The 10,474-nt window shown below is 35.6% G+C and overlaps 1 protein-coding gene across 2 annotated transcripts in view; it reads left to right on the forward strand.

The window, feature by feature from the left end:
- The first annotated feature begins 1,674 nt into the window (after positions 1 to 1,674).
- The window catches only part of LOC108690184 (katanin p80 WD40 repeat-containing subunit B1), an 11,687-nt gene continuing 2,887 nt past the window's right edge, over positions 1,675 to 10,474 (forward strand). The window contains exons 1-13 of one of the 2 annotated variants that reach the window (XM_018197359.1): positions 1,675 to 2,043; positions 3,241 to 3,371; positions 3,676 to 4,020; positions 4,175 to 4,365; positions 4,442 to 4,592; positions 4,668 to 4,831; positions 4,920 to 5,041; positions 5,241 to 5,297; positions 5,671 to 6,223; positions 6,891 to 7,200; positions 7,321 to 7,497; positions 7,575 to 7,651; positions 7,846 to 7,920. In XM_018197359.1, the coding sequence (XP_018052848.1) occupies positions 2,010 to 2,043; positions 3,241 to 3,371; positions 3,676 to 4,020; positions 4,175 to 4,365; positions 4,442 to 4,592; positions 4,668 to 4,831; positions 4,920 to 5,041; positions 5,241 to 5,297; positions 5,671 to 6,223; positions 6,891 to 7,200; positions 7,321 to 7,497; positions 7,575 to 7,651; positions 7,846 to 7,920 (2,387 nt within the window). In that variant the 5' untranslated portion in view covers positions 1,675 to 2,009. The remainder of the gene's footprint in view (positions 2,044 to 3,240; positions 3,372 to 3,675; positions 4,021 to 4,174; positions 4,366 to 4,441; positions 4,593 to 4,667; positions 4,832 to 4,919; positions 5,042 to 5,240; positions 5,298 to 5,670; positions 6,224 to 6,890; positions 7,201 to 7,320; positions 7,498 to 7,574; positions 7,652 to 7,845; positions 7,921 to 10,474) is intronic. The other variant, XM_018197360.1, reaches the window with a different exon arrangement.

The following is a 10,474-nucleotide window of genomic DNA, read 5'->3' on the forward strand; positions in this document are numbered from 1 at the left end:
CATTAATGCAATAAGAATTTACGCAAGCATTAAATCTCTCAAATAAACATAAACATCAAATCTTTCTTGTAAGTTTCACTAGTCAACATCACAAGTGGATCATAATTTCAAATTTCCTTCTTTTTATCAGCATATTAGCATATTTCACATGTTTAATGTGAAAAATGCAAAAATGCAGCTAGAATGGCCAAAGCAAGTATAAATAACACTCCAACTATTAAAAAAAAAATGTTGACATCTTTTTCAGGTTGTTCTGACATTTGCACGCGTGTCCTTATTGCGAATTGTTTGTACAGTTGCCTCATGGGCCTCTCAGCAGTTTCTTCAGACATTTGGTTTTCTAACAGCCAATTTAACAGCTTTAAATTTCAATTTGCCAACAATCGATATAACAATCAGTGATATCATTATCCAGCTATAGTTGTTTATGAGTGCGTTCTGAGTTACGCATGAAGCGCATGATCCATGTCCTTATTTTCTTCTTATTTCCCTGTTTGATTTTCCGATCCAAGGGTCACAATATCATGCGTTGAATTTGGATCAAAGTTCCTGTGATAACTTCTGCGAGGAGATAGAGATTTCACTTTTTTTCAATTATAAACATATTTTTGTTGTCACCGAGAGATTGGGTGCTTTACATTTGAAACACAATTGATACAAGTGTTGTTCTATCTTTGTTACTCTCTGAATGTCAACAAGGATAGAACGACACTTATATCAATTTATGTCGATTTGTCATCAAATGCACCAATGAAATACCATTAAAGACCGTCAATCCTAGGTAAATTTTTGGCGGTATAAAAAAGGCCCTCAAGGGCCCAGATGTAATTAAAGAACGCTGACATAATCGACAATTGATATAAATTTGCTATTATTAACGTAAATTATTATATATATTTGGCTCATACTTAAATTCTCATTATTAAATTCATGATTATTTATTATATAAATGTTCCATAAATAAATATGCATACTTAAGTAAAGCTATAATATCCCATATATTGCAGAAAAATTACAATTTTTTCTCCGCAGTTATCATCTCTGTTGATAATCAAACTTTGACATAAAACACTGAAATCAGAATTTTAAAGAAAAATCAAATATTATTGAGTTGTAAATGCATAAATACGTCTACTAATAAATCATAAAATAAACTAATAAATCATAAAATTAGTGCAATATTATCAGTTTTTAACTCTTAATCACTTTAATATTTTGAAGGATGCGAACTCCCATAAGGATATCAGTCTTTAATAGTATCTCGTCATTCTTGTCGATGTCAAATGGAAAACACCCACTATCAATCATATCAGCTTATGCAAGCGAAACAGCCAAAGCTCTAGCAAGTTTTTGTCCTCACAAAAAGGCTCCGAGAGCCTGGAGATAATTGAAGAACGCCATTATCGACATTCATTATTAGATCGATAATAGTGTTATTAGCAATTATTCTAGTATTATTAGCAATTATCGGTAATAGATTAAACATTTATTTTACCAACGATAGATAACGCGATTACCGCCATCTACTGAGAAAACGTAACTGCGACCTCGCGATCTATACGCGTCACGGACACACCGTCAGACGGACGGAACGGAGCGGAGCGAGAGAAAGAGAGACAGAGAGATAGTGACAGGTTCATGAGATGAGATATGAGACGGTAGCGAGGAGAAGGTGGCAGTTTCCCGAGTGAGAGAGAAGCAATCTGTTTTCCGCGCTCTCAGGACAGCGTCGCGTTTCTTTTTTTTTCTACGTTCTCCCCGGTGGGTGGGGAGTGACGACGCAACGCTACGCGACGTGACGCCTCGCGACGCCACGCGCCGCGGTGCCCGGTCGCCGAAGAAAGAGGAGAGACCGCGAGAAGAGTGGAGGCTGTTACCGTTTGCTGCTGGTAAACATGTTACGTTCGCGCAGCGACACGAACAGCGAGAGGAGATCGTACGTCGTGCGCCAACCGGGACCACGGACCGCCGTCATCGCTGCCAAATAAGTCCGCGCGCGCGGCACGAACATGGCCTCGTCTACGAGGAGGTCCTGGAAACTCCGTAAGATCATCCTTGTTCATGGGAATACGAATATCCTGGCGCGCGCGAGCGCGCCATGCGCTCTCTCACGCTCTCTCTTTCCCGCTACATCGCTCCTCTTCTTTCTTTTTTTCCCTCTATGAGAATCCTGCTTTTCCGCGAGGTCTCCGCGAGTAAACAGTTTCTGTTTACTTTCTCACTTCAGCTGCTACCTCGCAGTTTCTTCCAATTATGGTTACATCTGGCACAAACCGGGAATTTGTCCCGCGATGAGAATGAGAAGTCGTTTTCGCGTAAACGGTAGCAGAAACTGGATTATAATGGACGGAGATTTTCCGCCTGTTTTTACGGATGAATAGTTTATATTGGAGGAATGACAGTTCTATTCTTTTTAAATAAGAGATAAATTACAAGGATATTGAATAATTGATTAGAGGTTTATTTGATGCTTGTAAAATTACAGGCATGAAACTTCAATGTTCAACTTTGCTCCTCCAATAATAAATAACTTCCCATTCTTAACTAAACGCAAATCATCAATAAATTAATTTTAATTGTAGTTAAAAATATTTGAAACAGAATAAATATATATTTATGTATATATAAATATAGAGATTATTTATGTAAATTGTGAAAAATTTTTTAAATACATTATTAGCTTATTTTTACTTATCAGTGAAAATGAGCTGATTTTTTTTTAATCTAAATATGTAATCTCTATTTATATTTTGTTCCAACTCATCTTTTTCGATTATGTGATCAGAACTTATTGATTTGCGACCTTTAGCCTAAGAATGAGAAATTATTTATTAGAGGAACAGAGGTTGACATTGTGTGTGAATTTTCATACCCATAGTTTCATGAGCAAATGAATCTCTTAGAAGTCAATTTATCAATTCCATGAAATCAGAAGTGGAAAAAATTGATGAGAAGTTGTAAACTGTTTTGATAATAAAACTAAGAAATTTACAAGAAGTGATATTAATGATTTTGACTTCTGAGAGGTTCAAGTGATTTTATTTATCGAATAAATAGATTAATTTTTCTCCAACATGAAAAAAGAAAATTATATATAATCCTTGTATGGTCGTAAGTAAATAAATCTGAACAAAAGTTATTCACGCTATAAAATCTTTTATATTGTATTTCTCTTGCATCACATTAACATGAATAAATCAGTATGCGTGAAATGCATTCTTCTTTTTTTTTTTGGCACAGAGGAATTCGTCGCCCATACGCCGAACGTCAATTGCTTGGCGTTGGGCCACAAATCGGGTCGTGTTCTGGTCACAGGCGGTGACGACAAAAAGGTGAATTTATGGGCCGTCGGAAAGCAGAATTGTATTATGGTAATTGTTGCACAACAGTTTCATTATCTTTATTCAGTTCAAGATAAAATACAGATGATTTATACAACAAATGTTTATCTTTATTTCATTTTTTTCTATTTCAATAACATACTACATGAAAGAACAATGAACGCTAAATTGTATCTCAAACATTGTTATTGAATTTAAATTGATTAAAAATTATACAAAGAGAGAGCTAAAGTTACTTCATGAGAGAGCCATAAACACTAAATTATATCTTAAATGTTGTTATTGAATTTAAATTTATTAAAATTACATGAGATTTATGTTCACTTATTTTCAGAGCCTAAGTGGCCACACTACTTCTATAGAATGCGTACGCTTCGGTCAAACGGAAGATCTTGTATGTGCTGGCTCACAGACGGGTGCGTTGAAGATTTGGGACTTGGAGCATGCCAAGTTGGCGCGCACGCTGACGGGACATAAATCCGGGATACGTTGCATGGACTTCCATCCTTATGGGGAGCTGCTAGCGTCTGGGAGTTTGGATACGGCGATTAAATTGTGGGATATCCGTAGGAAAGGCTGTATTTTTACGTATAAAGGGCATAACAGGACTGTGAATAGTTTAAAATTCAGTCCTGATGGACAATGGATCGCTAGTGCTGGGGAGGAAGGAATGGTTAAGGTGAGTCATATATTATATCCCAGGAAAATGTATTTTTATCATGTCTTATCTTAAGTCTTCTTATCATCTCATATATAACATGATTTTCATTCTTTTCTATACTATTTTATGTGTAAGACAGAAGACATTGACCTTTATGTTACTTTTAAATTAGTTGTGGGACCTAAAGGCCGGTAGACAACTAAGGGAATTTTCAGAACACAGAGGTCCGGCCACAACCGTCGAGTTTCATCCGCATGAATTCCTATTAGCCAGCGGCAGCGCCGATAGAACTGTTCACTTCTGGGACTTAGAATCGTTTCAGCTTGTATCTTCCACGGAACAAAGTCATTCTTCGGCCATCCGGTGAGTTAGAAAAACTATAATCTTACAATGCAATTTTTTAATCATGCTAATTTCTTTTGTTATCGCGCTGTTTCAGGTGCCTATACTTTAGTCAAGGCGGAGAATGTCTCTTTGCTGGTAGCCATGACGTTTTAAAGGTTTACGGTTGGGAGCCGGGCAGGACCCTGGATACGATACCGACTAACTGGGGAAAAGTCCAGGATATAGCCATAGCTCAAAATCAATTGGTAAAACAAAATGCTTTTGAACTCTTGAATATGTATATTCGATGTCATTTTTATTAAAACAGGAAATTTTTTCAGATTGGCGCGAGTCTTCATACCGCAAATGTTATTCTGTATATATGCGATTTAAAAAAAATTGCACCACTAGGAGGAATATCTGCCGTGAGTTCACCATTCAGTCATGGAAATTCCTTGAGGAAGAGTTTTTCCAAAGAACGACCGATCGGATTGAAGAAGCATACGTACGTTTTTGCTTTATGAAGTTTAATTTTAATCACAAATTTTTACACCAATTGATCATCGTAACACGTAATTTATATGCGTTTGTAGATTGGATGTACGAACAATAGAAGAGGCGGATAAATCCGGTACCGATCCGGAGGACGAGGCCACCTATGCGGACATACCCAGCGTAACCGAGTACAGGGACGTTTTTCAACCGAGCAGGGCGTGTAAGTGATTTGTTACATCCGCCTTGTAATGTCTCATTGTTCACCGAGTGCGCGCGTGTATGACAAAAATTCCAGACTAATATCTAACCCAATCCCTCGCGATCACTAGCGAACATACACAATATGTCAAACACGTTTAAATGTGAATGCAAACAATGTACAGTTTGTGAATGAGCATGCCGTGCATGATATGTTGCAGTGTCTCGCACACCACCTCCCGAAACCCCCGAGGCTTTCCAGGAGCCTCATGACGTAGGTAAGTTTCGATAACCTTTGCATGGATTACATTGAACTAAGTTATGATATAAGTTCCGAAGAAATAAAATTTTTACTACCATAGTATTAGAATCTTTCAAAAAAGTGTAAATATTGATATAACATTCAATCTTGGTATAATGCTAGAATTCGAACTTCAAGAAAGTTGAATAATATATAAATAAAGTTGGATAAATTTTATTTATAAATTTAATTTTAAAATATTTATAAATCTAATATTTTTCATTATACCAGGAAAAACTTGTTTTAAGTTCTTTAAATGATTATTGTTATTTTGTTTTAAAGTCATTTTGAAATAACTTCTCTTAGAGAAAGAGGACGAATGTCATTGATATATTATGAACCTATTTTAGATCCGGCACAACCACAAATACTGCAAAATCTCTCTACCTCAATGTCAAACCTGAACACGATAGAGCGCGAGGAGATGCCGTCGATGCCATCCCCTTCTTCACCGCCTCCGCCAGCGCCCACGTTGTCCTTGGCGAAGCCGATGCCGGTACCGGTGCGTGTTCAACCGATCAAATCTTCGCCGCCGGTACAGAGAAACTCGATCATGCCAACGAGCCAAATCAGGACGAATCTGCAGACGAACAATGGCTTGAATCAAAGGGCGTCCAAAAACTTCGCGTCCATACCGCCGTTACGGCAAAACATCACGCCGTTCCCAGGGAAGAGGATGAGTACCACCGAACAAACGATGTTGACGCCGTCTCATCCCTTAGGACCACAAAGGTCGAATTCGACCTTAACGCCGCGCGTTGCACCAATGGCTGCAGTAATTCCTGTGATGGATGACGGCAAGCTGAAGAACAGAATACCTAGCCCGGATTCCCCGAAACACTGCCTGAAGAGACAGAGCAGTAGGGACGGGGAGCAGGGATACGAAAGTGACTATCCTGTACAGTAAGTACTTCTTGCGTAACAATAGACAATAAAGACATATTCTCTTCGAGTATATATAAGTATGGAAAATAATTGTCGTAAATATTAATGAATATAATAGAAAAACATTCAAATTGCATAGAAATTAATAAAGATCTTTTTATTTCTTGTCCAAATGATAATTTTTTTTTAGTTTGCAGTTTTTAAGAGAAAATAATTGTCTTTTAGTAGAAATATATGTTGCTCACAAAATTAATTAAGATTGAAAATTAATTACACTTGAAAACAAAAAAATTTACTTCCGTTAGATGTAATGAAAACAAATTTCAAGCAGATACATTAAAAATATTTAGTGTTGTGTGTCAATGAAAATGAAGTTATAAGTAACTTAAATTTAACGAAATTTAAATTTTACTTACATTAAATTTCATGCAAATTTACATAAAATTTCATAAAAAATGTATTAAACTTTATAAAATTTTATGAAAAGTACTAAATTTCATGTACATGTACACAAATTTATTTTTCAGTTACAAATATATTAAATTTAATTTAGTGTAAATTCAATAAAATTGAATTTAATTTGTGTAACTTAAAAGTATATTAAATTTCATCACATTTTTAACAGTATATACTGAAATAATATTGTATTCTGTAATGTAATATTTGGATGACTTTTTTGTTGCAGAATTAATAATATAAGACATAGTCCCTCGGATCCTGCGTTGAATAGGCCAAACACAGCGCAATCGAGGTCGACGTCGCTCAACCGAAATTTTGCTACCTCAACTGTGCTGTCGGCGCGTAATGCCTCCACGAACACATCATCGTCTACGAGGAAGCTACTCAATAAGGCTCAGGTCCCACCGAATCCGAAGATCGATGTACTCCCTCAAATCCCAAAATCGATTCTCTCGCAGATAAGGAAAGACAAGGAGGAACTGGTGCCGATGAGCACCGACAAACCTTATGGTTTGGACGTGGAAAATTTCTTACCGGTGAATAATCCTTTCACTTGTAAATTGTGCAAATAACTAAATTAATAATAAATTCTCCATTTTTATATAACGAGAAAGTTATCAAGTTTTATTTAATTCTCTTCTATTTACGTTTTACAGCACAGTTACACTAGTCCCGCGGCGTTGGACTATCCCCAGAGTGTGCTGACGGAAATGTCTGAGACCGAGATGCTGAACAGCATGATGCGCAGCCACGATTCGATGATGGCGGTACTTAAGAGTCGACATCGCTCATTACAGATAATTTATTCCCTCTGGCAAAATAAGGATCTCAAGGTTGTTATTCATCTGATTTTGCATTGAAACGTACGAGACATATAAGGCGAAAAAATATAACGTAATATTGATTTCAGGCCGCGGTGGACTCTGCAGTCGCGATGAACGATTTAGCAATCATTGTGGATCTTTTGAGTATCCTCACATTAAAACCGTACGTAATTTTATCGACCGATAATTTTAATCGTATTAAAAAATTTCTTAAGATCATGAATATGATTACACAACAAGTGTGGAATAAAACCTTTATCGATTAAGCTGAAGCTTAGATAATTCGGTGTGAATTTATATATTGCATAATAATTAACACGGTGTGTTTTATAATTATTTTTTAATTTCTGTTCGCAGAACGATGTGGAACTTGGATCTGTGTAATTCCTTACTGGGTCCTATCAGTGAACTTTTTCAAAGTAGATATGAAATGTGAGTACGAAATATTTTGTTTTACATTTTCCTATTAATATTCTCTAAGAAATTCTGATGTCCTCGAGATAATTAATTTTTTATTATCGATAATCTCGATTATGTCCTGAGATAAAAACAGCGAGATTATTTTGCAAATGACTTGTACCGTTATCTTAAGTAGTCTGATGATCTATTTCCTTGTTCGGAATATTTTTTTCAAACTTCTCGTGTTTTCAGATTGATTCGCTTTAAAATCAGTGTCGTATTTGCATTCTCGTCAGATTGCAACGGGCGTCCGCATCTCATTGTCCGCATCGCATCACGCGTGTATATTTAGCGATGACACGGTGAATATTCATTGCTCTCTGCGTGGCACGCTTTGCTATTCTATTATCGTCTAAGATTACTTCACCTTCAATAGCATATAGAAACACCGCTCGCATGGCGTTTGTATTGGAAAACAGACACCTCTTCCAAAAGGGTGCTCAAACGGGGGTGCACTATGGGAATGGCTAATTTGCCGAAGCGGGGAAACCCGAGGTGAGCGTTAGGGCGATGCGCGAAATTAGCCGAGACAAAAGGAGATAGCGGCAGATGCAAATGCGACGAGACGCGCGGATTATTCCTGTCGCTTGCTGAATCGTATTGTTCGCTAAACGAATTGAAATCTGAAGTGCCACCACGCTCACATATGCTGATTCGATGACAGTGGACAGATAAAACGAATGTCATCTTCAATACCAAACTGTCGCCGATTAAAATTTGTTGAGAGTTAGACTCACGTTGAAGAGTAACACAAAACAAAAATTAATTGAACACGTTTAGATAAAGAAAATTTTGAGTTTATAATTTAAGTTTATAATTTAAAAATTACAAATTTAGAAAAAAACTTTAAAATATTGAAGAAAATTTTTAAAAATTTAAATTCGTAGATTTATATATATATATATTTCTAGATTTGAGAAATTATTTAAACTAAAAAGACTGAAGCAAATGACTCTTTTTACAATGAATGATCTAGTTGAAGTTAGATTAAACTAAATTTCATTGTGACTATATTTAACACAGAAGAAGACATTTCATTTGAGATAAAGTTTACCGTTATATACCATAACAACAAATTTAAACGGTTTCTTGTCAGATACGCGCCACTTCCTGACCATTCGACTATAAATCCGAGTAAGGAGGGAGGAAGCTTCTCTTTTATGTCTGTTTGACGTACGAAAGTGGGTGATTAACCGACTGCCCTCAGTTCCAAGCTGTTACTTTGTCGTGACGAAGAACGACTGTTTCCTTCCGCGTTTTTATTGTGAACTATCATTACTTACCCTCGCATTCTTTATTCCTTGCACACGTTACCTCGTAAGAATCTCTCTCATTATCAGGATATAATTCGATAACGATTGCACATTTAATTTTTGTCAAAATATTTTATGTAGGAAGAAATTAGATTTTCATTTGTTTGCTAAAGTGTTAATATTATTTTGATCTGCTTAGTTTTATATATAATATGTATGCATTAATCATACATTTTTTAAATTTATTGTATATATTATAATACATATCATTAGATTTTTATTATATCTTATTATTAGCTTTCAATAATATTTGTCACAAATTTTTATCTTCTGTCTGGTTAAAAAAATCAATGCTCTTCTGTTATGTTATAATTAATTTTCTATCCCTACAATCTCGATCTTGAAATTATTTGACATTGATTTAACAATTAATTAGTTATTGAGCGGCAGATCATTACACAACTTCCGATGAACTCGTAACTCTCCCTAAAATTAGGCTTTGATCGAGCACCTGATGTCTTCAATAAGCTTCTCCTTTCTTCTCTTTCTTGTCTTTTCGCCAAGTATGTGTTTATTTCAGTGCACGCAGGATGATTACGATATAGCGTTTAATTTATTTTGTCCATTCATTATGGAGTAACAGCTATTTAATTTCAACAATTGTCATCCTGTATGTTCTCATTAATTGATATAATCTGAATCTTTCTTAGAATTTGAGATACTTATATTTGAAAGAATTTGAAATCTGTGCTGAAAGAAAAAATTGGTGCAACAAATTAGATAGTAAAATATGTCATCGCACTTTTAATTGTCTGCAGCAATTTTTGATTGTGTCCGCAATGTCAGTATAGAATTTCAATAGGCTTAATGCAACCAAAAATTGACCTCTGCAACCAATTAAAAATGCTATGCCATATTCAGCAATCTTTTCTTTCAGTGACGTTGATTGTATAAAAAATTTCTTTTCTATTTTGAGTATACCTTTGAACTATTTTTAAAAAATAATATTTTTTTAACAATATAATTCTAGAAAATATATTGTTGTAATTAGACTACTCATGCCGATTACCTAAAACAATGTCAGTGAACCAGTTAATAACGGTCGAGCGGTCGGTATTGGCACCCTGTGCGTATATACTTAATACCGTGAAAAGTGAATTCAAACTAATTATCCGTCGCTGAGCAGCTGTCGTTCGTTCATAATAGGCCGTCAAGCCATTTATTGGCCATTACCTGCCATTCTACTCGGAAATAAATTAGAGATACTTAATATA

This window comes from Atta colombica, unplaced genomic scaffold (genome assembly GCF_001594045.1).
Source record: "Atta colombica isolate Treedump-2 unplaced genomic scaffold, Acol1.0 scaffold297, whole genome shotgun sequence".
Classification (NCBI taxonomy): Eukaryota; Metazoa; Arthropoda; class Insecta; order Hymenoptera; family Formicidae; genus Atta; species Atta colombica.